Source organism: Cucumis melo, chromosome 4, assembly GCF_025177605.1.
Source record: "Cucumis melo cultivar AY chromosome 4, USDA_Cmelo_AY_1.0, whole genome shotgun sequence".
NCBI lineage: Eukaryota > Viridiplantae > Streptophyta > Magnoliopsida > Cucurbitales > Cucurbitaceae > Cucumis > Cucumis melo.
The window spans coordinates 14,811,515-14,838,661 of record NC_066860.1 but is presented as its reverse complement, the minus strand read 5'-3'; the positions used below and the strand labels follow the sequence as shown (position 1 = coordinate 14,838,661).

Here is a 27,147-nt window from a genome sequence, read left to right as displayed (position 1 = left end):
TTTCATTCAAGGGTTTTAAGAATTTATTTACCAAACAAGAAAGTTTCAATTTCGGAAATTTTCTTAAAACATAATTCAATTATCTTTTTTAAAAAAATGTTAAACGAGAAATAACACTTGGTGTGAAACTTGATTCCTAATAAAATTAAGGGATGGATAGGAATGAAAACTCATCTTCAACCCCATCCTATGAACTCGTACATCTCTATTATGTCAATACTCAAAATATAAATTTTAAAAATATAAGAAAAAATTTGAAGCTATTACATATTAATATAAACAAATGTAAACGTCTGAGGATTTATAACTGAAACAAAAATGTAATAAAACAACTAAGTACAGGAATATATAGATCGACTTCGTCAAAGAAGGAGTTTTATAACCGTAGTACCTCGTTTACGAATGCTTCAACCTTTACAACCTGAAGATATAGACAAAAAATGAGTTTGTTATTACATATGCGTGCCGGTAAGGATAACGTATTGTAAAAAAATGAATGACAAAACGAAAATGAAACATACCTTAACCGAAACGAAACTTCACAAATCGATGGAACGGGTCAAAAAATCAAACAAGGTGTGAGTACATAATGTATGTAAAAGAACATAGCCTCAGAGTTAATTTGATTACCGCAAAGACGTTCAAGAAGAACGCAGTTACGGTACCATTTTTTGCGGTGGAGTTCATATCATCATATGTAAAACAGAAGCAACCAAATAGAGACATAAAATACAGCAAGCATTACTTGTGACAGTGCAGAAGGGAACAAAGCATTACTTGTCACAGTGCAGAAGGAAACAAATTTACAAAAGCACTCTTATGTAAAATACAGACAAAGGCAAAGAAGGGGAAACACAGGGCAGAAGGCAAAGAAGGGGAAACACAGGGCAGGGGCTGAATTGAAAAAAAAAAATAGCATAGTTGAAAAAATATCAATTGTCGTTCGAAACATGATAAACATACCATATAACAAAGAATCGAATGCAAGTATAGCAATGGAATTTGAATAACATACCAAAGACAAATGCAAGTATACCAAGAAGGAAAATTAGTTGAATATGGAATGGAAGGAGGAAGGGTCCATTATATAGAGGGAGTATAAACCAGCAGTAAAGAAACCCAACAAGAATCCCATAAAAAAGGGGACCCAACAAGAATCCCATAAAAAAGGGGATTTCACAAATTCAGTCGAACTTCAAGGACGTACTGTATTTTTTTTAAACAGAAGCACACAGTATCCATGACATTTTTTTTAACAGTAGGCAAAACAAATAAAAACATGTTCAACAGCATGGATATTACAACAAAATTTAGCTCATTAGGAGGCAGAAGAACATATGAATTACAACATATGAAATACATATGAATAACAGAGAGTGCGGATGATAGAAGAAATTCGGAATACATGTGAAAAACAGAGAGCACGGATGATTAATGAAATTCACAGACAAGGCAGTAAACAAAATTTCAACATAAGGCCTCAATTAAACTCATGATCACGAACAGGAATAAATATTAGACTGATAATAAGAAAGAAATTGCATAATGTAATCAGATTAACCACCGCAATGCTCATCATCGGCTGACCATACCTTTGGTGCACACCGAAGACCCCTGCCGTGCTCCGCCATGCCCGTACTCGAATTCCTTTCACCGATTTAGTGTAGCATCTACCATAAATGGTTGTTCGGTATGAAAAAAGTGTAGTAAACTCGTTCTACGACTGGCAAGAGTGGGGAGCGGCAAGGGTTTGTTCGGCATACAAACCGTATGGAAATATGGAGAGAGGATGAGAAATGTTTCGGAGGTCACGCACGTTGGTGGCAACCGATCAACGAAACAGAGAGATTAAGAAGGGTTTCGGGAAGAGTAGGGCAAAAAATGGAGGACGAAGAACACGGACATCTCCTTCGAATTCAACGAAGGAGATGTAAATTATTTTGAAGACGGAAAGAGAAGAGAGGTAAAAGGGAAGTAATCAGAGAAAAAAAGGGAAGATAATGAAGGGAAAACGTCAGGAAAATCGCGAGAAGAAGTACGGCAGCAGATCGGAAAATGGTAGGGTTAGGAGACGCGTACGACGGGTAACGAAGTAGAGAAGGTAGGTTAAAAGGGGGATTAGGATAACCCTAATCCCCTTTCAACAAAAAACTTGGGCCAAACAAGGTTTGGCCCAAAATCAATTTCCTTTTCCCTCTAAAACCGAGGCCCAAACACACCCTAAGTGTATTTATTATGTGAGTTCTAAATAATCACTGATATCCCAATTTAAAAACGACTTTAGTGATATGAAATACAAATTATCAATTGAATTATTTTTCTCAATGTTAACTTTTTATTCCTTTGTAAATAAAAAAATAACACAATCTTTATCGGTTAAGTTGCCAATAGGGTAAAACCAAACCCAACAGAAATTGGTGAGTTGAAAAATTCTAAAACATGTTCTTCATGTGTTATGATGTTTTATAGAGTTGGTAGAATAAGTGATGTTATAAGGAAAGTTTTTATACACTATCAATATAGTTTCACTTTCATCTTAGACTTTTTAACATTTTTTTTAGTCTTTTCTAGACTTTGGCCAATTTCATTATGTTCAAAACTACATAGTAATATATCTAACCTATTATATAAAGGAAAAATTATGAAGATTACCTAAAAGAATGCATGCAAAATTTTTAGATTTATTTTATAACATACAAGAGTGAACTTTATTAACTATAATTAAATATTTCAATTAAAATTACTATTTGTTTCTTTGCCTTATAATGGTCCTTGTATTATTGTTTTTTATCCAATATATAAATGATTTTTTTCTAATAATTGTTTGTGAAAAATTAAAAGTGATTCGTGACACAAAATATAGATGTTAAACGTAATGTTCAGACCATCACAAAATAACAAAGAATACACAAAACAACAGAGCTAAAAAAGAACCCTTTATGTTCTGGGATAGTGTGTCCGAGAAAGATAAATTCACTAATAATATAAAAAGTCAAGTATTTATAGCGCAATACATATATGTAAAGTAATGATCATCAAAGTAGATGGAAAGTATAAAAACGCAGCAAAACAACGAATCGAAAAAAAATTACTCTAATTGCATCTAACTAATTAGAGATTAACATGCATCATCTACCATAATTAAATGAAATTAGAGATTATTGAAAAATACTTACTTTCGAAGCTTCCTGCTCCCCGAAATCTCTTCACCAATATGATCCCGAGGTCACCATTAGAGTTGACAGATATTCTTTAGACTTAAAATCGAATTACAGGACTCGTTAAGTGAATTAAGGAAAAAGAGGAAGAGGTAAAAATTAGAGGGAGAGTTTAAGGGTTCTAACATTGATTTTTTCCCTACAAAATTATAGATCAAAGACTTTAATAGAGGTCGCAAAGTATGACCACCATAAAAAAAAAATGCTTCAAATAAACAAACCAAAAGTTGAAATCCTAACAAAACACTCTCTTACAAAAACTAGGCACAATGGAAAAGAAAAACCAACCCTAATAATTGCCAGCGATGTTCATTGGATGTAAAGGTAGAGGTTGTTTTAGAATTTTTCCATGCACCAAAAAACAAAGCTAACTTAAATCAAATTTAGAATTTACGATGATCACACTTAAAGTATGAGACAACACACTTCATAATTAGCTTGATCAAAACTAATCTAATGAACTAATTTAAACATCCAAATCTTAAAAAAATATTTTATGAAAAAGACCACTAAGATGGAATATTCACAATTTTTTTTAATTTCATCAATCAAAGTTTTGAAGGGTTCCAAGCCATTTTAAATGGCAAAGGGTGGTTCATAGGTTGAAAACTCAAAAGTTATTCAAATGCAAACGGTAGAAAATAACACTAAGGATCCAAAAACTTAATTGCACACTAAATTCGATCTCAAAATGCAAAATTTAGAAGATTTAAACTCTTCAAAATGTCTTAAGTAGCTCATCTAGAAGGCTACAAGGTTGATTTGCACGTTTAACAAGGTTTGTCCTCACATTCTCTCATGTAGTGCACATTTGATAACAATTTCTTCGCAAAATCTACACAATTCTTTGTCGAGTCTACAATCTTCCAAACTATAGTAGATAGTATTTTTTTCCCTACCATCTTCACTCCATTCTTTTCTGGACTCATTGAACAAACATTATTTAGCTAAAAAATATTTGTCTCTTGTTGTGAACTTGTTAGCTTTTTGAAGATATAGTGTAAAAGTCGCTTGCATCCTCCATTTTTGTTTTAAAAATTTACACATCACACACACGCTTTTATAGAACAATGTTATGTACTATATATAGAACAAAAAAGCAATCAATATATCAAGCCCTAAAATTTACATATATATATAAGTACAATGCAACAAAATCAAGCATATAATAAAATACGTACAATGCAATTAAAACAATTAAGACACGTTCTATTTGCAACTCATAGTATTATTTAAAAAACAAAATACTATGAATATAAAAAAATCATACAAATACAACACTGTATAAACAAAAATATATAAAAAAGAGAAAATAACTTCATACGTTAGAACTTCTAAGAAATGGACGATGAACGGTGGGACGACGATAGCAGAAGAGAGGAGGGAGACGACGACAGTGACAAAAAGGGGAAAGGGAGGTAGGGATTTGGTTTTGGAAAGAAAGAAAGGGACAGGATGGAGGTTGTAGAAAGTGGGGTAGGTTTTTTATGTTGAGAAAGTCGTGTATCCGGTACACGACATCGACATTGAAGTCGTGTACCCGATCCACAACCATGAATGCCAAACAAAATTTTCGTGTTGACTACCACACAGGATAGACAACTAAGTCGAGTTGTGTACCTAATCCATGACTTGACCTAGCCGGTGGCTTCACTATCCTATTTTGATAATATTTTTTTAAACAACATTATTTAAAAAAAGTTCTCATAGGATGATTCCTTTTTGATTAATGAATTTCCAATAAGAAAAGTATTTTTATTCTTTATTTATAAAGCTAACAATTATTAAATAAAATTGCTAAAAAGAGTCTTCCTTGTAACCTTCTGGAAACTTCCTATAACAAACAACAAATACTCTATCTCATCTCACACCCTTCTTGTGTGGTGGACTCAAAATGTCAATTTCCTATATCACGGGGGTGTATTAGTAATTTAACTAATATCATCAAACCGTTCAAACCCTATCGGAGTCCCTGGTTTTATTCCGCGGCAGTTCCACCCATAAACACACAGACCCTCTACCTTTCTTCCGGCAGCAGCCTCCGCCTCCGGCAGCTTCTTCACTTCGCCGACAAGGTATTTATCATTTCCCCTTCTATGTTGCTTTCTTTCGCTTTTCTCTTCTCCCTTTTTCTTTCCTTCTTCTGATTTCCTCTCCTTCATCAAGTTTTGCCCGAATGTTTGTTGCTCTCAGTATCAATTCCTCACTAATTGACTCTTCTCTTCACCTTGACGTTTTTTTCTTTCTGATCTTTATTAGTCTTTTTATCTCTCTCCGACAAACCTTTCTTTTCGTTTCAGCGTTGTTCTTTGTATGTTTTCGATTTTGCTTCAATTACAAGTTCATTATTCGTAGTGGTTGACTGTATGTTTATAATTGATGCTGCGACATTGTGTCTTTGTTTTGATTTTTTTTCTGATTCAAAGTGTGCAATGTTTTATTCCGGCGACTTTATTTGCCGAACTCTCTTTTTCGTCTTCTGACGGCCTCAGTGGAGTTGGGAGTGTGAGTTGCGAGTGGAAATGAAAACATTTCCCAAGTTATTGATCTTAGGGATTAACTGGTGCGTTATACCTGAACCTGAATGTTAGAATTAGGATATGAGTAACTGGATGATGGGACATCCAATGGGTTTTTCTTCTCCTGGTTTACTTACCTCTCTCCGGAAATGGTACTGTTAGCTTTTTTATGCAATCCAATACAACTGAGGGTTATGAATGTCACTTCCTTGATTGTGGCACGTAATTACATCAAACGTTTGGTTCCTCCCGTCTAATGCTAGCTGTTTATTTTTATTTTGTCTTTTCAAATTCAAGGTGTTTTTAGTCTGAAATGGGCATTTCTCTCTTTCTGTGATAAGTGTTTTCATTGATTAGTGGTGGGTCGTGGTGATAAAATGCAGGAGCTCAACTGAATTTGCTCTTTTTGTGATGGCAAATTCACCAGATGTGGATGGAGATGATGACTTTAGTGAACTCTACAAGGAATACACAGGCCCTCCACGATCGACCACTGTTGTTTCACAAGAGAAGACGAATACAAATAAAAGGTCTCATGCCGGTTCCGATGAGGAGGATGAACCTCGTGATCCCAATGCTGTGCCAACTGATTTTACCAGCCGAGAAGCCAAGGTTTGGGAGGCCAAGTCAAAAGCTACAGAGAGGAATTGGAAGAAGAGAAAAGAGGAAGAAATGATCTGCAAAATATGTGGTGAATCAGGCCATTTTACTCAGGTATTATGGGTACTGTAGAATTTTTATTGATCTCGTTAAGTTATTGCACATAGACTTTTCACAGCTAAAGAGATATGAGTTCTATTGTATAAGTTCACGTGTATCAGGCAGTTTGTTCATTTGGAACACTAAATCTTTTTTAAGGAGATGCTATCATTGCTATGTTAGTACCAGACTGTGAACTCTTAATTTTCTATGAAACAATGAAATTCCTTCCTGCATATTAGAACATTGTTAAGCACATTGTAGTACTCATACACTTTTCAAAAAAAAAAAAGAAAAAAAAATGTTAAGCACATTGTAGTGTTTTCCTTCCTATTTTGTTCTTATATTTGTAGTCTTTTGAACTCAAGAATACAATTATACAACCGATAGTAAGGTCATTTATTTTATATATTTGTAGTCTTCTTCCAAGTATCTACAATTTTTTTTTCGTAGGACATGCTGCATGTTAATTGTTAGGATTCAAACTTTTGAAGTAGTGAAGTTTATTCAATTGCTAGCTATTTTATCCTTAGGCAGTCAAGATCGAGAGACTTGGATCTCTCCTTAATTATCCAACTACTCTGTATGTTTTGTTCTCCTACTGGGGGTTTTTTCCATTCCTTCTTAGCTTATCAAACTTAACCAACATATGGACTTGCATATTTGCGATTATACAACTGCCCTGTTATTCATCAAATAAACCTTCACCTTATCTTGAGGCAGAATACATGACATGACATAGCTGATGGTAGTGAATCAGTTATGATCCTATTAAAAGAACTACCATCAACTATGAAGGCCCAAGTAGCTTCATGGTTTTGAAGCTGCACCTGCAAATCTAAACTAGCGCTTCTGTCCCACTTATACCCATTCTATTGAGTTTGTATGTGCAAAATTGCAAAAATCTCAATTAAAACAAAGAAAGAAAGAAAAAAAAAAAAATGAATTGGGACTCAATCGTGGAGGCCTAGGTATAAAAAGGTTCGTTTTTTATTCATATCTATGATGCTTCTTCAAGAAAAAGTTACTCACCAGATGATAGGTTAGAATGTCTCTAATATTTTTTTTGGTAGAGCATTCCTAATGATTAGGCACAGAAGCATTATCTTTGCTGAAGCATAGTTTTCCATCCAATACCAACTTGCATGCATACAGAATCCACGCACTCAGTACACGTGTGTGGGTGCATGTGTGCATGTTGCAAGGGGAGAAGCGATGAGATTATTTGGTACTTTATGAATTGTTTTTATAGAATGATAGTTTTCTTACAAGAAGTAGACCTACTGGAACTTTTTTATTTGCTTTAAGATCATGACCCTTTACTCACATAAAAATAGAATTCAAGTGGATTATCACCGTTTTAACTAATGCTACTTACGAATTTGTTTATTTATAGGGATGCCCCTCAACGTTGGGATCAAGTCGTAAATCTCAAGATTTTTTTGAAAGGGTACCAGCCAGGGATAAACACGTGAGAGCAATTTTCACTGATAGAGTAATACAGAAGATAGAAAAGGACGTTGGTTGTAAGATCAAGATGGATGAGAAATTCATAATTGTTAGTGGCAAGGACAGGTTAATTTTGTTAAAGGGATTGGATGCAGTCAACAAGTTAATTAAGGAGGACGGCGATCAAAAGGGTTCTTCTAGTTCTCATATGAGTAAATCCAGGTCACCTGATCGAAGCCCTGCTGGTTCAAGATCACAACGTTCTGATGTCCATAGATCACATTCTGGTCCTACAAATGCATCACAATTTCAACCTAGGTTTAGCAGACAGGAGAAAGTTGTTGAAAACCGTGCTCGTGATGATTTGCAGAAATATCCAAGGAGCTCGGTTCAAGGTAGGAAAAGCATAGGATATGTTTACGGCATCAATAGAAAGCTGGTAATTCTATGTTGTAGCTTGTAGTTATCTTTGTTTCTCCATCTTTTTACTAATTATCTTTTTGGTCTTCTTAATAATGTTATTTGTTGCTTATGTTTGTTTGCAGCATGAGGTAAGTTCTTCTGTTCAAGCTTATGTATGCAACTCTGAAGTAATTTTCACTGATAGGATCTGAATTGGTCAGATTGTCTTCACATAATAATTTTATGAACGGGCATCCTGGTTGTTTTTCCTCCTATGGTTTCTTTGTAGGATTTTATGATGATCACGTTGACTTTGCAACATATAGTAGCATTAGATCTACTATTAACACTTCTCTTCCTTTATTTTGAAGCTTATGGCAATGACAGAGTTAGAGGTCGTTCAAGCCACTCAAAGTCTCCAGCTCATCCACCTTATTCTGGCAGCTCGTTTGGTTCATATGATAGTTATCAGAACAAGGGTGCATATGGTAGAACCGAAGGATGGGACAATGAGAGAAGAGGATCCGATTTGCAATCTAGTCGTCAGTTCGAGTATCCAGCTTTTCCCCAATCTCTTGAAGAACTGGAGATGGAGTATAAAAGGGAAGCAACTGAACTTGGAAAGATTCGTGATAAAGAAGAAGATGAAGAAAATTATAAACACCGTGAGGTATGGATCTCCTATCAATGCAATCATTCATCGAATGGAACCTGGTGTATTTTTCCCTTTTTCTATGTTGAGATTATCCCCCCCATTTGGATCTTCTTTACACGATGAATTTCCTACTCTTCGTTATTTTAATTTCAAGTTTGTGCTTTTTACTTATTGTTTTATAAAAAGACTATAAGGGAGATGAGAGAGAGCTACACGAAGAAATTGACTCATTTGAGGGGCACACATGCAAAGCAGTGGGATGAGTTTCTCCAACTTGATGCCCAAAGGCGTCAGCAACAAGTGCACCAGCAAATGGCCGCTTCAAGTTTTGGTGGTTATAAGCAGCATAACTATTCTGAATATGAAGGTGGCTCAGTCAATGCCCATTACGAAGGGGCTAATTTGGCGGCCCTCGATTCAAGAAGCAAGTATCAAAATCACATGGAGAATTATCCTTCAAGACCTCATGGTAATTTTGGGGAGTTTCAACGTCAGAGGCGCGATGATTACGAGAATGCTTACAAACGATACTAATTTGTTAACCAGGAAGAAGTTGGTAAGTAGTCTAACCCTTCAGCCAAATTAAAAGGATTTTAGTCATCTCATCTTTTTGGTTCGGCTGTATGATTGGCAATACATAATCTCCATGCCGAATTTCATATTACTCCATAAAGTGCGTGGACTTGAGCCCATGTCCATTAAAAGGTTATTTTGGCGTTCCATGTGCAATCTTAATTTACAGCAAATGGTCCCTTAGCCAGCAATAGCTTTAATTTCATTCCCAAATTTTCAGGATTCAGATCCATCTTGGGTAGGGCATAATGCTTGGGAGGAACGCCTAATGAAAGGTAAGTATGTATCTTACGGTCTTGGACCAATTAGCATTCGTAGTAGCCTACTACCAGTTGTTTTTATAGTTAAGCTTGATAGTTCATCTGGTTCAGAACTTGTTGTAAAGAGCGGCATGCAATGCCATCTTGGATTTATTAGTCAGATGAAGTTCTCATGAACGGTTGAGATTTTGAATTGGTTATAAATTGATACCTTGGCAAACTTTTCTTTCTACTGTTTTCCCTATCTAATTGTTGGGAACAAGCGGGATGACTGTATTGAAACAGTCCTTCACTGTCATGGAAGCTCAGGATAGTTGACCTTTACCGGTTGTTAAGTTTAAAAACTGTTTATCACTGCTATCTGGACTTGGGAGTGTTGAATAGTGTACTAGTTGTGATCCGTTATAAATTGGTAATGCCACACAGTTCACCGATTATGTTTTATATACTTATCTGAATCTGTAAACGCTTTTCCAGAATCCCACAACCCATAACCCATAAACTATAGGTATGGCTTGGTCCATATGTTTTTGGCTGGGAAATGAATGGATTTTGATGTAGAGAAGGGGGAATTCTTTAATGTTTCGTGTGGTCTTCTTTTTCTTTCTTATTCATATGAAATAGGAATGTCACAGAAGGGTATAGGTTTTCTTAGTATATAATCTTTAGAAATGACTGTTTTACTTTAAATTTTTATTTCATCAGAACTGCTTAATTTGAAGAAATGCGTCTGGAAAAGTAGTAAGTAAATGTAAGTAGAAGCATTTGGTTCTACCGGATATTAAGATATTAATTGAAGCTAATGGAAAATATTACATTTGCCATCATCATTCCCCTACTTTATGGTATTGAACAAATCGCCTGAATTCCTGTGATGACATAATAGGCCCCAAATTGAACGTTCGACTTCCAGTTAGGTCATGCAAATTACCATTGAGATAAGCTCGTTTATGCATATAATACACCCAATTGTTGAGAAGGAACTGACTAAAACTTTTCTTACACATTAAGGTTTTGGAGTTTTGGGTCTTTTCATTAGCCTGCATCAGAATATTCCATCAGATGAAATTATTTTGTATGTACTTGTGAAGGCCAGGAAGTGACATGTTTTGATATTAAATAACTGCTTTAACAGGGGACTAGTGTGGATTATTGGGGTAAACTAGAAGTTTGGGTAAAGTCTATCTTAATTATAGTTTTTTAAGTGTCTAGTTGTGTTATTATAAGTAGTGATGAATTCTGTTGACTTGCATGGGGTGGTCAAGGGTGGGCTTCAACTTATAGGGAAGAAGCCTTTCAATGGATAGAACCATTTTATGTGGATAATACATATTCTAGTTATTTTATTTGATAACGACCTATTAAGATGTTCATAACCAAGAAATATTGGATACTTCGCTGGGTATGTTCGATTCTCTTATTTCCCTTTTTATCTATATAACGCAAATGGGGAGAAACGACAGGAATATATTTTGGAACATTCATTTGGAGGATAGGAGAGGAACATATATTTATTTTGGTCATGGTGCTAGGAAATCCTAGGATAACACCTGAACACTTTTGGTTGATTTGTATTTCTATTATTGAAGGTTCCATGTGTGTTTGATTCTAGAAGGTCAAAACTGTGTGAGCGCTTAATTCTTCCAATCTCTTGTGACTAATATCAGGTTTTATTTTATTTATATTTATTATCCAAGGGATTCGTAGGTTTAGGAAGAGATTTCATTACTATTTCAATTTCAATTCAAATAGGAGTTTATTCCTCCGATTTGGCTTTGTACTCGATAATAGTTAGATTTTCTCAAATGATATCGTAAAATATCAATTCAAGATAAAAAGGTTGTGTATTTTCGATTTCTTAGCTTTCAAATGCTGTACCTATTAGGATAAATCAGTGACGTGGAAATGAGAGGGATTTTGCTTAAAATTTGACAGAACAGGTTGGAATTTTGAAATCATTTTGGTATTAGGTCCTTGAGCAGTCTATATCAATTCTCTCTGTATTTGGATACCATGTCTTTTTAGGCAATTTGGTATAGGAAAATTTGAATTATACATTATAGAACTCGTGATTCTTAATGTATTTGGTTTACTAATGGTATGCAAGGTTCTTTTGTTTAGTTAAGTCGGGGGGACCTACTACAAATATAGTAAAGGCACTGTTTATTTTAATGCGACGTGGTTACCTTTTTCAAAGCAAAGCAAATGATTAGCATTGTTATAAAACAATTAATACTTTTGTCTTATCTTTTAATAAGCATAAATTAATGTCTGGATTAGTGGATTAAACAACCGTTCGAATCTTCACTCAGCACATTTTTGATCTAAATTTGTTAGTCTTTTTGTCAATTTAACCTAATTGAGTAGATTAGATACTTGTCACCTAAAAATAAATAATAAGGTACTTGCTATATCTTTTTAAGGTCTGAAAGTTTGTGTCTTTAAGAAAACTTAAGTTCAGGAAGGAATATACTAAGTTGAATTTTAATTAACATATATTTAAGATCGATTACGAAAGAAACTAAGTCTCATGTTACAAAAAAAAAAAAACTTTTGAACTTCTTATTTGCTTTAAAAGTACTTTAATTTTCTTTCAAAATTATCCAATGTAAAATTTATCAAGAGTTAAATTTATCAAGTGTTTGATGAAAGTTAAGATTTGAAAGAGTGTGCTGGTGATTTAAAATGAAAAACGAGATAATTTTTCATCTAAAATCCAAACCCAAAAAGTTTTTGTTTAAAAGTTTCCTTATATTGATTTGGGAAGAAAAATGATTTTTAAGAAGTGAATTTTTATTTATAAAAGGATTCAAAATTACTCATTTTTTTTTAAATTAGACTCTTTTTCAAACACAAATAAAATAGTTTAGAACCATTTTGAAAGGTTAGAGTAACATTACAATTGTTAAAATAATTTATCCATTGATTAGAGAGTTATCATTTGTATGAATCATTGTTATATGAATGAAGAGTATCCTTAATAATGTTTCGTGTTAATTCATTGAATAATTGGAAATTGACCAAAATGAACTACTTTTAGGAGGTACAAATGCTCTTTAAGCGCCGCACCTCACGATTACAGATCCGATTTTTTCTCCCCATTTCGATTGTCTCAAAATTTCTTCTCCCATTTCACGATCTGGGTTCTCTCTCTTTCATCGTTTTCCTTCTCCAAATCACTCCTTTCCTGTTCTCCAGATCGCTTTCTCGCCTCTCTTGTTCGATCCCTTCATGGATTGTACCCTGAAAGGGGCGGAAATGGCTTCTTCTTATTGATTTACTGTTTGTCGGTGAGTTATTCTTTCTCTCGTTAAGGGTAAAACAACCATGAAAGTCGAAAATACTGGTTGATTCCCCAACCCTTTTCCTGTTACTGCAAGTGTATCTTCATTTAACGAGTATGGTGTCTTCATTGTATGCTCTGTTGTTTGAGTAAATGAAATCAGATGAAGCGGAAGGCCTTCACTCTTTCTTTAATTCAATTTCTGCTTTTCATTTGCCATTTTTTGAAGAGAGCTGAAAAAGGGTTGTCCTTGTTGTTGGGGGGGGTGACTCTTGATTTGACTCAATTTGTGCACGTAACCGTATATCATACGAAACTTAAAAAAGTGATGAGAAGCTTAAATATTAAGAAGGTTACATTATAGATTTACTTCACGAAGTTATACCATGTGCTCTAATCTTCTCCTTTTTAACTTCATATTATGTTTCTATTTAGGCATTATGGTCAGTACTATTAATGGAAAATTGATGTGACTGCTTGTTACAAAGAATTTAATTAAGTTTGTGTGATGGGGTAAGTTATTGATGGATAATGAGCATGTCATAGCAACATTCATCAATGTTGTTGGTATGGCATGAGTCTTGGGAGGACAAGGATGTTATTGAAATTCTGAAGTTTAGGGAATAAATGGAATGAACAAAAAGTTTATGGGCACAATTTGGAGCTGTATAGAAAACTGATGTAAAGTTGTTTTGGGTTTATTTATTTATTTGTTTTTTCTATAAAAGGATTCTCCAGTATTAAGAAGATGAGAAGAAAAGAAGGCCCATTTGATTCAGGATCCTGGTAGAATGAATGCCCTGCTGCAATGGAAAGTAAAACCTCTTTAGATGGGTGCTTTAGATTGTATGGCTACAAAAGATAGAGAGTTTGAAATCGATCTTGAAGGTGGTGGTAATACCAGTGAAGACGATTTGAGCAGTGAAACTGATTCGACATCAAAAAGACATGCCAGAAAAACCTTTGGCAGGCTTCGGAGTGGGTTTCTGTCCTCTGATAGATCTGTAAGTCGAACTGGTACCTTTGCTTCCAGTAGCAATTCCACCAAGCTTGTTAAGCTTGGTGTTGATGACAATGTGGAGTTGTTGATGGAGAGTTCAGATGGAGAAAAGAGGAGAGAATTTGGGGCTTTTGCTGAGAAGAATAACGTGAAAGGGAAGATTAAGAAGAATGGAAAAGTTCACAAGCCACCACGACCTCCGAGAGGTCCATCGTTGGATGCTGCCGACAGGATCTTTGTTAGAGAGATTGCCGAGTTAGCTGTGAAAAAACGTGCCACAGTTGAGAGAATAAAAGCTTTGAAGAAGATGAAAGCAGAGAAAGCATCTTCATTCAACAGCAGCTTACCTGCCTTATTCATCACATTACTCTTCTTTGTAGTCATCATCTTTCAAGGTATGGGATACTTAAATTTATATTCCCTCCAGCCCCTCATTTTTATATTTCCTTGAGTGCTATTCTTTGTCCTCTTTTTTTTTGGCTTGACTACTAGAAACAGTACATTGATAGTAAAAACCTGATATACCACCACCTTCAAATGTACTAGAATTGCAAACCTTCAAATGTACTAGAATTGCAAAAAGCTCTTATATTGACATTGTGAGTAAAGGAGGGTAGCTATGAAGCATTATTGAAGCTCATGTTTGTAAAAATTTCTTGCAGGAATGAGTGCTAAAGGTAGCACAATGGTAATGGTATCGGATTCTCCTGCCCCTTCCGTTGGTGGAGGTGCAGGCTTGATCGTTCAGCATTCAGTTCAATTTCAATCTTCCCCTAATGTTAACGAACCTGAATCCCACATTCTCAAGTCAGTGTAGCACAATCTTTCCACCATTCACTGTAGTAAACACTTCACTATTGTGTGCCATTCATCTTAAAGTCCACTGTTCTGATGCAGTTTTGCAGGCAAGCAAACTTCTGACCCTGCTGCAGCTGTACAAGAAGGGAGCTCGGTGGAAGAGTTGAAGAACCATTGAAGTTTAGTGTCAATAAGCTGGTAAATCATCGTCATCTTCTTTAGTAGACTGAAATTTTCATACCATATAATTTGTTTCAAGGCTTCACATCATGTTGTTGTTGGTAAATGGTATCTGTAAATATGCAAAGGCTTCAAACTTTCCCTCCAATGGTCTTTTGCTAGGCTTTTCATGTACAGAGAGAGTTCACATGTTATTGATCCATATTATTTCTTTTTTCCTTTTATATTCAAATTTGGACGCTTTCACCAGAAGCTATCCTTGAAACTTTGAAACTACACATATATAATCATATAATTATTTAGTTCTCGTGCAGTAAAATTTGTAACAATTTGATCCCTACTTGAAATTGTAACAAGTCCTAATTTGTTAAAAAATCAATAGTATATGAAATTGTTACAAATGGAACTAAATATGTTTTTGTAGTCTAAAATATAACCTGACATAGTCCACTGCACGTAAGTTGGTTGGATGCTTGCCAAAAAAAAAAAAAAAAAAAAAGAAAGAAAGAAAGAAAGAAAAGAAAAAAGAACTTGACATGCTTGTACCTATATTCAATGCTCTAAAATCAAGCAAATTAAAAGGTGTCTGGATTCACAAAATATGAAGAACGTTGAACACGTTTGGTAGGTAATTCTGTTAATATCATAAACCTTAAGATTAGTTCTATTGTTTGTTGTATAATAGTAGATTGAGAGAATTTAAATCGTACTTTGACAACTAGTTTTGGTCTATAAGATTTAAAGTTGTTGGTTCTTGAAGTTTTAATAGTTCTCAAAGTTTGTTTCCATCTTGATCTCCTCCAACTTAGGGAGCCCGTTCGTTGTTTCAATTGTTGCTGTCACTATTCCATCTTCTCTGAAATTAGAAAGGAGAGAGTGGAAATTAAAATGGTCACTTCTCTAGAAATCATAATATTAAATTATTATGTTTTTGTCAAATCAACTTGGTCACTATTTTTATCAAATCAACTTAGTCATTTTTTTTATCAAATCAACTAACAATTGAGACTTTTTTTTAATATATGATTGTATTCGGATCAATTTATGTATACTTTAACTATTTTATAGGGTAACCTGCTGACTTGCTTAAACCTCGGAGATCAAAGTATTCATTTTACAACTTCAAATTACAACTTCAAATACAACCTTAGAGATCAAAGTATTTATTTTACAACTTCAACCTAAATCGTGGAGAATCAATATATATACACGCACGTGTGTCATTACTATATATACACACACGTGTGTCATTGCTATGTTGGTGTGGGGATGGGTGTGCATCTAATTAATTTTCATTTCACATTACTTTAATTATATTAAAAACTATTTTTTGGAAATAAATAGGTTCATCCTAATCTCTAGTTTCGATTTTAGTCACTGGAAACCAGAATGAGAAATTCATAAAATTTTACATATGTTAGTAAAGAAGTTTCCCTTTTTAAGTTGGTGGGAATTTTTAATCCTTACTAACAACATTTAATTTGTTTAACATTTCTTTGTTTCTTACATGAAAACATCAATTTCCCCATTTCCTTTTTTTTTTCTTTTAATATTTTGGCTTTGGGAATTAAATTGCATTACATCTTGTAAACTTCTTATAATAGTATTAATGTATGTTATGTTGTTTTTATATTGTATACTAAATTTAATTTCAATTAAAAAATAATAAATGTGAAATAGTTTTTCTTTTTTACTCCTTTAAGAAATAAAAAAAATACCAATAATTAACAATTTATGAAATGAGAAAAAAAAAAAAAGAAAGAAAAAGAAAAACATAACTATTGACCATATGGGCCATATTTCAAACATATGGTTGAAAATGAATTTGATATATATGTATCTCATCTTTTAGGGATGTGTGTAAAATTAAATAACCTCTTGAGTTGCTTTTCAAGATTTAAGGAACTCTTAAAGCAAATAAATCGATACTTTTAGGGAATTAAATATAGAGGAAAATTATGAAGCTCAAGTTGTTGTAGAAGAAAAACCTCATTTTCATAACTATATCATATTGATGAAGAGTTACCAAACTCACTTTTGATACTCTTACAAGATAATCACTTCAAAAGTCCTTAGATTTAGTATTCAATTCCCATGCCAATCAATATTTATATATTGCAAACTTGACATCAACAGAATGAGTGAATCAACGTTTTATGGCATTATTAAAATAATAGAAATATTTTAATATAGGTAAAATGTTTAATTCTTAATCTATAAATCAATTTTTTAATTTTTTAGATATATTCATCAATAATTTTTATATAGTTGAGATGTTTTAAATTTTGATTCAATATTCAATTATAAGTTTAATTAGTACTTTATTCCTAGTATTTTGGCCTCTCTATCTTTAAAATGTTCATTCTGGTTTTTATATTTCTAGGTTTGGTTTTTTTAGTCTCATTACTCTAAAAATATTCATTTTGATTTTGCAATTTCAACTCTGATCATCGAACTTAAAAAAGAATTATTTTTTAAATGAAAATGAAAACGAAAATGAAGGGATCAAGATGGTCACTTTTTAAAAGTACAAGAACAAAAATAAACCAGAATTAAAAATAAAAGGACAAAAATCAATACTTTTAAAGTATAGGGATCAAAATGAACCAAAACAATAAGTATAAAAATTGGAACGAACATTTCAAAAGTATATGAACAAAAATGAACCAAAGTTAAAAGTATAAGGATCAAAATAAACCTTTTGAAAATATAGAAATTAAAATAAAAAAATAAAAAGTACAAAGAGTAAATAAAAGATTAGTATTTAAACCTTTTAACACACAAAGTTTAAATTTTTTGAAAATGAGAAGACAAAACTTTATATTGAAGTTTACAAAGGCATCAATCATCTACTATACTTTCATCTAACAGTGAATCCATATATCGTCCTTTATTTGCAAGAAGAGAAGAAAAAAACACTACTCTGTTTGTAACATCATCAAAATGATTTTGATTGTATGCTTTTGAGATCAGAAAAACCAGCTACTAAGCTTCAACTTTATCATATCTTTGTCTCCAAATTTTTGTACTCTGCATTGATTTGCGCCTACAACAGAAGGAAGCTTTTCATTCATCTATGTTTGGAAGAATTCAATCAATGAAAAAAGAAGAGTTTTCCAAGCAAACCTCATAGTGTTTGAGTAAGTTGTTTCTCTTCTTCTTCAAAGTTGCTGTCACCAGATCCTTTTCGATGTCGAATGGGTGCGATTCCAACACAACTCCTTTGATGTATTCGAAACGTTTCAACTGATGCGAATTGGACATTGAGTTGAAACAGTTAAGAAATCGACAATAAAAGATACACAGAAAAATGTAAACTATCGAGAATCATCATAAAAAATTTCATAATTCATCAATAGTGTGTTAGTCACGTCTACGAGTAGAGGGAGATGACAGTTTTTTATTAGAGAGAAAAATATTAAACTACTGATTTAGAGGGCACTAAAAGAGTTGGAGTTTATAGAGCATGTCCTTCTAAACTTTAGAACCAAAATCGTAAATAACGTAAATAAGATAAATACGAATAAAACTTAGGTTTCAAGATCATTGCCCCAAGACTTCTATGCTTGGTCATTTTGAAGCATTAAATAACAAAGTCAAGGCATTCTAATAAAAGTACCTTTTTTTTAATATGAAATGTGAAAAAGAAATATAATCAAGTGGTTTTATCATACTTATTCGACACTGAAGTAGAGCCGAGGTTTGGGTTGTTTAAGAAATTGCAATACCTTGTTCCTTTCTGCTGTGGAAGTGAGCTCAGAGAGAACATAATGTCTGAGCTGTTCAAGAGGACAAAGCTCAGAGAAAGAACACAAAAAACCATTTGAATTTGCCCATTTCTTAGTGTTTTCCTCATGTAGAACCACCACTGCCACCAGCATTGATTTGAAGCTGTTCCCGTAGATCCATATCTTTGGAAAGAGTAGATCAAATCAATATTATGGAGTTAGTTTCAGAAAGAAACTCAAAAGAAAGAGAATTCAAAACTTACATCCTCGACGATCGGAGTAATCGAGTAAACATTTTCTAAATATTCGAGTGCTATGTATTCTCCTTGGGATAGTTTTATGAGATTCTTCTTCCTGTCAATGATCTTCATAACCCCATTTGGGAACATTTCTCCAATGTCTCCTAAAGTAGTACAAGAATGAAATGGAATAAACAAGTCAAATAGCAATGAATTTTTCATACAAGAACAAGAGAGGGAAGTGATGAATCACCTGTGTGAAACCAACCATCCTTTATTGATTCTTTGGTTAGTTCAGGGTCTTTGTAGTATTCAGTAAAAACTGTCTTTCCTCTCACACATATTTCGCCACATGGACGATCCCCGAGCGGATTGTAACCCATATCTGGAACCTCCTCCAAACGAAGCTCATTGAATAGCGTAACTCCGCCAACATTTCCGAGCATACACATCTCATCAGGAAAGCCAATAGTTGTTGGTCCACAAGTTTCAGTCAATCCTAAATGTTACCATATCATGGCTGTTCAGAATGTTTGGACAAAAGTTTAAACAATATAGCAAAAACGACGGAGAGGAAACTCATTAAGCATATTACAACGAAGAATGGAGAATCTTTAAGCTTGAAATGTGCTGAAAAGCTATCAGTAAAACTAAACCTATAGTGTTTGTGTAGGTAGGGTGTTTCTTTACCATAGCCTTGCACAAAAAAGGCACAACATGTGACCCTTAGAAACTCTTCCACTTCTGTGCTCAAGGCCGCGCCCCCAGATATTATTAGTCGAAGGCGGCCGCCTAATCTTGCTTTCACCTGAGTTGATAGAAGTTTAGTGTTGGGTGATAATCAAGTTAGTGAAGGTCATGTACGATATAAAGTTCAGGATTTGTTTGAAATGACTTTTTGAGAACATAAACATATGTCTTTGAGGCCGAGGAACTCGTAATCGAGAGTACATAATTTAGTTAGGAGAGTAGAATTCAACCTTCCGGAATGCCAAGAAATCTGCCAAAGGGGATGCATCTTTTTGTTTGTATCCACTATTCATCCATGAAAGTTTGCTGCAATTTCAGCATATATATGATTTATCTCTGATCTTACAAGAATCATGAAGAAAATAAGCAACCATTAGTAAAAAAGAGGATAAAACTTGATTTACTATTTGCAGAGCAAATCGAAAGCCTTCCTTCTCACTGGATTGAGTACTTGTACAGCTTGTTTGATTCCTGAAATACAGATTTGATAATTTAAACTTGTTAACAAGGTTATGGAATGTAAAGAAACTACAGATAATGAGCAATGCTTTCGTGCCTTCGTGAATCTTTTCGAAGACTCGAGGTACGCCGACTAAAAGAGTTGGCTTTAACTCCATTAGATCATCTTTTATTGCATTAAGATCCTTCATAAAAGGAATGAGAAATGAAAATGAGCTGTTCTGATCTGATTCTCAAAGGTCTAAAAGATATTTCAAATCATTTACTCTTCAAAAAAAGAACATTAGTAAATCACATCTGAATGATCTTATTCAAAAGTAGATGCTAGATAATGCCATAAAGAATACAATACCCCATGGTAGTAGCCAACTGATGCGCCTTTACGAAAGAAATATTCCTCAACCGTACGGTCGAGGATGTGAGCTAGAGGCAGAAATGATAGATACACATCATCCTCTGTCATCTGTTGACAAGAAAGATATACATGCAAAAGGAAATGACTTTTGTTATGAAATTGACGGATAGAGATAAGCCGAAAAAAGTAGGTAGTAGAGAATTGGCATAGATATTTACGTGCTTCATCAACAATGTGTTAATTACATCTATGGTTAGAGGACAAACAATTTATTATTAGAAAGAATAATTAAGATGTTAAAGAGTTTAAACAACACAGTTCTTTAAATCCTAAGGTCCAAATTATAAATAGTATAAATATTACAAATATGGATATCATTGAGCACCAATATCAAATTTAAGGCATTCCAACAACTTTGTGAGTTAAAAGAAAATAAGGATAGTTGTTTACCTTATCTTCAAACTGCTCCATTTGGATATCAACTCCTCTAATAAATGTAGTGATGGTTTCTTGTGTTAACACAACCCCTTTGGGAGTGCCACTGGTTCCACTTGTGTACATAATCGTGCAAATGTCAAGAGGTCGCGGAGGACTGATCTCAGATGGGTTTTCTTTTCCCTGATCATTCAAATAGATTCACATGTCAACTTAACATATAAATTAAAGGAGGTAATAAAATTGTTGGTTTTGATTTAAAACGGACCAAGCGAAGGAACTCGTCCCACGAGTATGGTTTCATCCCATTGTTTGTTGCTGAAATCTTTTCTTCCTCCTTGAGTGAAGTAAAGCAGATAACAACTGCGAAATGGAATCAAACTCGATAAATTTGTTCGATTATTGCTATAGAAAACCATCTTATATCATCATTTTCACCTTTCAACCTCTGAGGAATTTTGCATTCAGAATTTAATAGCTGCAGAATTTCAACCAAATCTAGTAAGTGCATCTTTTTTGGTTTAGATTGAGATGTGAAAACATATTATATTAACTAGACAGCAACTCTTACTTCTATTGCTTTCTTATCTTGGATGAAAACGATGTCGATCTCTGCATGATCTATAATGAAATTAACAGCTCCATGTCCTGCAATTCATTTAGTCCCTTCTCTGTTATTATAAGAATCAACAGAAAACTCAACTTGAAGTTATTACTCACAAAGAGCAGAGAAGTAAACTGATAAGAAAATGTCAAATTAAAATCTCCTAGAAAAGTGAATTCAGACAAGTATTTTACCAAGAGTATCGTAGAGAGGCACACAAATCAAACTATGGGCATTACAAGCCTACACAAAACATTTAGGACATTATCTGATACAATCAAATAACTAAAAGCAACTTTAACAGGGAGTATTCAGCACAAAATATGAAGAATCTTTCAGTTGAACCTCCATTGCAACAATCCATTGAGGACAATTCGCCCCGTAAATCCCAATACGTGATCCCTGTTGCACAACATTGCCGTTTCTTTAGTTTTGTCATTGTTACAATTATATGCTTCTCCTATATCATATGGAAAAAACCTTAAAATGGCAGGACTGTGCTTACCGGTTCGGCACCAATTGCTCGTAGTGCAGAACCAATGTTAAGAACATCATCATAAACTTCTTTGTACGTTTTCCATATATAAGGTCCTGGCTGGATACCAAAAAAGAAAGAAACCCGAATCAAAACATCATAATGTCAAGCAATCAACAAAACCATTCGAGTTCATTAAACTCACCTTCCCTTCGACGAATTTTCGCCATCCGAGCATCCGTCTATCAGCATACTTTTTAGCTGAAACACTGCAAAAACAATCCAAGAAACCAACTTGAATTCATTATCTTAGCAGTTTCCAACAAAGAAAAAAATCCTTAACATTCTTAAGTTTATTTGAAACACAAGATGTTCTATTTCAGCCTTGCAATAACATCAAACCATTCATTTCACACAATCATTTGAATCCCAAAAACATGAACCTGAACATGGATAGAATATAACCTGAAAAGATCCCAAGATGTGCTCAAATCCTCATACGGAGAAGGAAATTCCTTTTCTGCCAGAACATTTCGATAAACCGGTCCGACGGATGGTTCGCCATCTTTACCTTCCTTTCCTTCTTCAACCTTGACAGAAAACCTCTTCATTTTCAACTGCTGGAAAACCTGTTGTATAGTTCATTAATGGATACACAAGCAAAACTATGTCTCAAAGCTATATATTGTTTTTCAAAAGTTCGAAATGTCAGAACTGTCCCACCATTGACTCCACAACTCGCTTTGGAACTTTCAATGGGAAGGAAAAATGAAAAACAAAACAAAAACCTAAACAAAATATTTCTCTGAAGAATTAATTAGAAGGGTAAAGTTCTACATATAACATGTACAGAGAGTTATTAAGTCAGCTACCAACTTGCAGATATTAAATGGGAGGCCAACTACCATCGCCAAATGCTTCCAATTGAACACAGATGAATAAAAATGGCTCAAATTTTATGGAGTTCTAAAGGAAAAAGAGAGAAAAAAAAAAAGAGAGAGAGCCATAACAGAAGCACATTAGGTTCAATGGGTACATTTCAAAAGTTCAGATTTTTAAGATGAGAAATTCTAAAACCATGGAAATGGTGTTGAAGTTAACTAAAAGCAGAGTCATTAGGCTTTGGTCTCTGAAATTGAAGAAAGAAACAAAGCAGGGGAAAGTATCAAGCAAACATTCTCAATTAGTAATTTCGACAATTACTCATTTAACTCGTACTAATTGCTAAGCGCAGAAGTGAGAGATGCGTCAAGAATATGAACAAAACATCATTCCTTCTTGATCAATATGGATGATTACTCCTTAGACTTAAACTAATTCCCAAACCCAGAAGTGGAAGATGCGTTAAGAATATGAATAAAATATAATTTCTTCTCGTATGGATAATTACTTGAACTATCGGACTTATACTCATTTTATAAGTCTAGAAGTGAAAGAGAGCGTTAAAGTATATGAATAGAAGATTGAAATTAGTATAAAAGTATAAAAAGAAAGAGTTTGTGGAAGAAAAATGGTGCCTGGTTTTTTAAAGAAAGTTGGTGATATTTAGGAGTGGTGAGAAGAGAACAGCAATGGAAATGAGTTAATATGATGATCATCAAAACCCCACCCCCAAGTTCCAAAAAACAAACACAAAGGAAAGAAGAAGAGGGAAGTGGGCTTACAGAGGTATGATGAGCAGAGTAAGGAAAATCATGCAATGCAATGGGAGATGGTAAGGCAATGAAGTCGATTAAATAAGCAAAATATTTGGTGCATCCGTACACCATTAATCTTTGCCCATCTTACTCACTTATTCAACTAATGTTTTCTACGTGGATAACTTTTGTTTCATTTTAAACATTATTTTTCAACTATCTTTTACTAAGGGCAACAATGACCTATTCTCAAAATACACCTATTTTTATGTATTTCTCTTCCTCTCATATATACACAAATATTTCTAAAAGGAAAAAGATAATTAAAGAAAAAATTTCTAGTAATAGAAAGATAAAGATAGATGATGCCTAACTCCATGTTTATGGTTTCATAAATAATATTGATGTCTATATAATTGTTACTTCAATAGGATTGATTGATTTTATTAAAGGCAAAACTTGAGCATTCTGTTTTACAAAATGTTTTGAATTATGTTAGCAATAAGTTTTGTGACAATGTTACGTGACCGGGAGCAAATTTTACAGAATGTTTATTTCTTAATAAAAAAAAAAAAGGCATGTATTGAAAAATTTGAGCATAGGAATTGTGTAAGTCTCAACCTTCGTATATTGCTATTGAACCCCTTTTTGTTTTTTCCTTGGTGGGTTTGTTTTAGTCGCCCATTAGACTTGGTTGGAATATTAATATGATGAGTTAAAGAAAATGTGATTTTTTTAGGTTGTATCGAGAGAAAAGCTCAATTAAACTTTAAGCTTTTTGAAAAAGGTGAAGAGGTCAACCCTACGATGATATAATTGTTCTAAATGGAAAGTCGAAAAGTGTGTAATTATGGCGAGAAATGATTCAGTAATCGTTTCCTAATTCTAATTATAAATTATAGAACAAACAAATATTTTTTTCATATATGATTAGAAACCAAATTTAGGATAAAAGCTTTTAATATTGTTGTCATATGTATATATATATATATTAATGAGATGGGTTAGTTGGTATAAGCGGCGTTGTAAAAGTGGAGATGGGGGATATATTTCTTCATAGCATTATCCCAAACATTTATGATCAAATATTAATTCTCATTGTTTGTACATTATAACCTCCCTATATATATATCCCTCTACCCTTTCTATTATATATGTTTGTGTTGTTATTACTTTATCTTTAAATCGGAGTTGGAGCGGTAACTTTTCATCCCAACCTACCTCTATTTAATATTAGCTTTTTCGTTTCATCCTTTATTTGTGTCAATTTTAGGTCTTTTCGTACACTTTACTATTTCAAGTTTGGACGATGGTATTTTAGAAATGTACTTTTGTTTTTTGAAGTTATTTATTCGTTACTAAATTTTAAAAGTATTAGACTTTTAACCGTGAGTTATAAATTTGATTGGTATTGTGACGAAAAAACTTTAATGTTAACTTTTAGTTGGCATTAACTTTTTAGTTATGGAGTTAGTTGTATAATTTGTTTTTTTTCTTTCTTCTTTTTATGTCACCATTTATGTAGGATTGATTTGTATCTTTTACTTTTCCTTCTTTGTACATCTTGATATTGTATATATCTTCATGTTGGGATCTCTTTGATTTCCAATGATATTTCTATTGGATGGTGTTGATCTCTTTTGTACTTTTATGAATATTTCATTCATTAATAACTTTTGTTAAAGAAAACTTTTAGTTTATTAGTTTCAAATACTAATGAGGTTTAAAAAATTATTTTTAATGGTGGTGCAGAAGTAGCAAGTTATTTAAAGTAATTAATAGTATTTAATACCAAGCAGTAAAAAGTAAATGTTTATAATCTATAAGATCTAAATAGTAATAAATTCTGCATAAAAACTAAATTATAAAAAAATTACATGGGTCGGTTACAAAAATAAAAATTTATCAAATAGTAAAAACGATAGTGGATTGTAATATTTATCGTAACTAAAAGTGGTTAGGTTATTATAGTCCTACGTAACCTTTGCTCTAAACGATTCAAACTAGGCTTTTAACGACTAGAAAAAGAAAGATTAAGACTACCAAATGTTCCACCTCACCCACTCTCATGATGTAGCATTAAATGTGAGGGTCCTTAGCTTGCCATCATCAAAATTCAACATTTGCAGTATGCTTAAGCATCCATTCAAATGTCTATGGGACAAAATACACTAGCTAGCAACAGGTAGTGAGAGGTGAGGTCCATTTGTCCTGCAGGGTGAGTCCTACCATGTAATTTTAATTGTTTTATAGGTGAAGATGTCCATTTGTCCGACTGAGATTTACTCGAGAAAGGTCGCAATTCCTCCAACTAAACGATAAATTGAGGAGAGAGCAAGCGAACTTTCTTCGACTTGACAAAATTGGACAGGGGTGGAGAGACTACACATGCTCCGCCCCCGTCTCGGTGCTAATATAACTTTAATAGCTTCAACATGTACAATTAAGTTATTTAATTTTCATTTTAATGTTTTTATACTTTAATTTAATACACTTTCTAAAAAAACATTTTAGACTCTATTGTTTATGAGATGATAGCTTGATGATTATAGATGATATGATATTTAAGTTGAAGGATTAGTAAACTTGTAATATTAAAATTTTTATTTTGTAAAAGATTATGAGATATATCGTTATATAAAAACAGAGGAATGATAAAAAATGACAAATTTGACAAAATATTTACAACGAATAGCAAAATTTCAGATTATATCAATGATAGACATTGATATACTTCTATTAATTATATTGATAAACAGTAATAGAAGTTCAATTTTGTTTATCTTCGATAAAATCCAAAATTTTGAAATATTTTAGTTTGTTTTACTATATTTAAAACTGTTTCTAAAAAAAATATAATTGTTTTTATTGAAAAATTTTATAATGTTTTTCGATTTTAAAAATATATATACTCTTTTAATATAAATGCAATAAAATTTAGAATAAAGTTAAAAGTTAAAAAATTGAATAAAAAATGGAGAGTTTTCTTGAAGGGAAACCAATTCCCACGAAAAATCTCACAAAAATGGATATATCTATAAAGCAATTGACCTCTTTTCTAACTTACAAGTTCACTATTTGAATTGCATTGAAAGCCATGAATTTTTTCTTTTTTTTTTTTTATTTATTTGAAAAGAAAGTATTCCCCAACCAAATTCTTAGGATTGATTTGACATTAAACTTTAAAGGGGAAGATAGAAAAAAATTGAAAAAAAAAAAAAAACAAACAAAGATGGATTGAATTTTGCATTAATTAAATGAAACACTTTAAAATAAAATTATCAACAACATAACATTGAATTTTGAAGCATCGGTTCAACGGTTGAAGAAGACCGCTTTGTATAGGGGTGTGGGTCACTCAAAGGGATTGTTTAAATTTTTATTTTCTATTCAAAACTTAAACCACATTATTGTTCCAACCTATTAATG

At 33.1% G+C, this 27,147-nt stretch overlaps 3 protein-coding genes across 9 annotated transcripts; 2 read left to right on the top strand and 1 right to left on the bottom strand.

Annotated features, from left to right (window-relative positions):
* Nucleotides 1-5,124: 5,124 nt before the first annotated feature.
* On the top strand, nucleotides 5,125-10,219 carry LOC103489910 (uncharacterized). Of its 4 annotated transcripts, none has more exons than XR_537747.3 (6): nucleotides 5,125-5,293; nucleotides 6,121-6,451; nucleotides 7,833-8,280; nucleotides 8,659-8,957; nucleotides 9,129-9,647; nucleotides 9,736-10,219. XR_537747.3 is itself a non-coding variant. In XM_008449250.3 (6 exons), the coding sequence occupies exons 2-5, from the start codon at nucleotides 6,149-6,151 to the stop codon at nucleotides 9,474-9,476; spliced, it is 1,398 nt and encodes a 465-aa protein (XP_008447472.1). In that variant the 5' UTR covers nucleotides 5,125-5,293; nucleotides 6,121-6,148; the 3' UTR covers nucleotides 9,477-9,498; nucleotides 9,736-10,219. The 4 variants fall into 4 exon arrangements, 3 of the variants coding, with proteins under 3 accessions (XP_008447472.1, XP_050940288.1, XP_050940289.1); XM_008449250.3 differs by having other exon boundaries at nucleotides 9,129-9,498; XM_051084331.1 differs by having other exon boundaries at nucleotides 5,149-5,293; nucleotides 6,095-6,451; nucleotides 9,129-9,498.
* Nucleotides 10,220-12,728: 2,509 nt separating this feature from the next.
* LOC103489909 (uncharacterized) lies at nucleotides 12,729-15,260 on the top strand. Of its 2 annotated transcripts, none has more exons than XM_008449248.3 (4): nucleotides 12,729-13,065; nucleotides 13,787-14,453; nucleotides 14,721-14,865; nucleotides 14,956-15,260. In XM_008449248.3, exons 2-4 carry the CDS (start codon nucleotides 13,889-13,891, stop codon nucleotides 15,032-15,034), a joined length of 789 nt encoding a protein of 262 aa, XP_008447470.1. In that variant the 5' UTR covers nucleotides 12,729-13,065; nucleotides 13,787-13,888; the 3' UTR covers nucleotides 15,035-15,260. The 2 variants fall into 2 exon arrangements, with proteins under 2 accessions (XP_008447470.1, XP_008447471.1); XM_008449249.3 differs by having other exon boundaries at nucleotides 12,803-13,065; nucleotides 13,797-14,453.
* A 378-nt stretch (nucleotides 15,261-15,638) lies between these two features.
* On the bottom strand, nucleotides 15,639-23,908 carry LOC103489907 (long chain acyl-CoA synthetase 1). Of its 3 annotated transcripts, XR_007820500.1 has the most exons (21): nucleotides 23,746-23,908; nucleotides 22,547-22,710; nucleotides 22,287-22,350; nucleotides 22,112-22,201; nucleotides 21,952-22,008; nucleotides 21,801-21,849; nucleotides 21,574-21,650; nucleotides 21,441-21,480; nucleotides 21,271-21,365; nucleotides 21,018-21,185; nucleotides 20,565-20,675; nucleotides 20,310-20,397; nucleotides 20,158-20,224; nucleotides 19,984-20,059; nucleotides 19,694-19,811; nucleotides 19,257-19,502; nucleotides 19,028-19,167; nucleotides 18,765-18,947; nucleotides 18,163-18,282; nucleotides 17,959-18,082; nucleotides 15,639-15,892 (listed from the first exon to the last, which is right to left on the bottom strand). XR_007820500.1 is itself a non-coding variant. In XM_017044896.2 (20 exons), the coding sequence occupies exons 1-20, from the start codon at nucleotides 23,848-23,850 to the stop codon at nucleotides 18,038-18,040; spliced, it is 2,103 nt and encodes a 700-aa protein (XP_016900385.2). In that variant the 5' UTR covers nucleotides 23,851-23,908; the 3' UTR covers nucleotides 17,774-18,037. The 3 variants fall into 3 exon arrangements, 2 of the variants coding, with proteins under 2 accessions (XP_016900385.2, XP_050940286.1); XM_017044896.2 differs by lacking the exon at nucleotides 15,639-15,892 and having other exon boundaries at nucleotides 17,774-18,082; XM_051084329.1 differs by lacking the exons at nucleotides 15,639-15,892; nucleotides 23,746-23,908 and adding an exon at nucleotides 22,926-23,029 and having other exon boundaries at nucleotides 17,774-18,082.
* Nucleotides 23,909-27,147: the final 3,239 nt, after the last annotated feature.

Bases quoted from the DNA above. Each gene is read 5' to 3' on its own strand.
- LOC103489909 (XM_008449248.3), top strand. From the start codon at position 13,889: ATGGGTGCTTTAGATTGTATGGCTACAAAAGATAGAGAGTTTGAAATC. The intron at 14,454-14,720 runs GTATGGGATACT...AATTTCTTGCAG, and splicing joins TGTAGTCATCATCTTTCAAG to GAATGAGTGCTAAAGGTAGC. The intron at 14,866-14,955 runs GTCAGTGTAGCA...GTTCTGATGCAG, and splicing joins CCTGAATCCCACATTCTCAA to TTTTGCAGGCAAGCAAACTT.
- LOC103489910 (XM_008449250.3), top strand. From the start codon at position 6,149: ATGGCAAATTCACCAGATGTGGATGGAGATGATGACTTTAGTGAACTC. The intron at 6,452-7,832 runs GTATTATGGGTA...GTTTATTTATAG, and splicing joins AATCAGGCCATTTTACTCAG to GGATGCCCCTCAACGTTGGG. The intron at 8,281-8,658 runs GTAGGAAAAGCA...TTTATTTTGAAG, and splicing joins TCCAAGGAGCTCGGTTCAAG to CTTATGGCAATGACAGAGTT.
- LOC103489907 (XM_017044896.2), bottom strand. From the start codon at position 23,850: ATGGTGTACGGATGCACCAAATATTTTGCTTATTTAATCGACTTCATT. The intron at 21,186-21,270 runs GTCCGTTTTAAA...TTGAATGATCAG, and splicing joins GGGACGAGTTCCTTCGCTTG to GGAAAAGAAAACCCATCTGA. The intron at 20,060-20,157 runs GTAAATCAAGTT...CTGAAATTGCAG, and splicing joins TTCGATTTGCTCTGCAAATA to CAAACTTTCATGGATGAATA.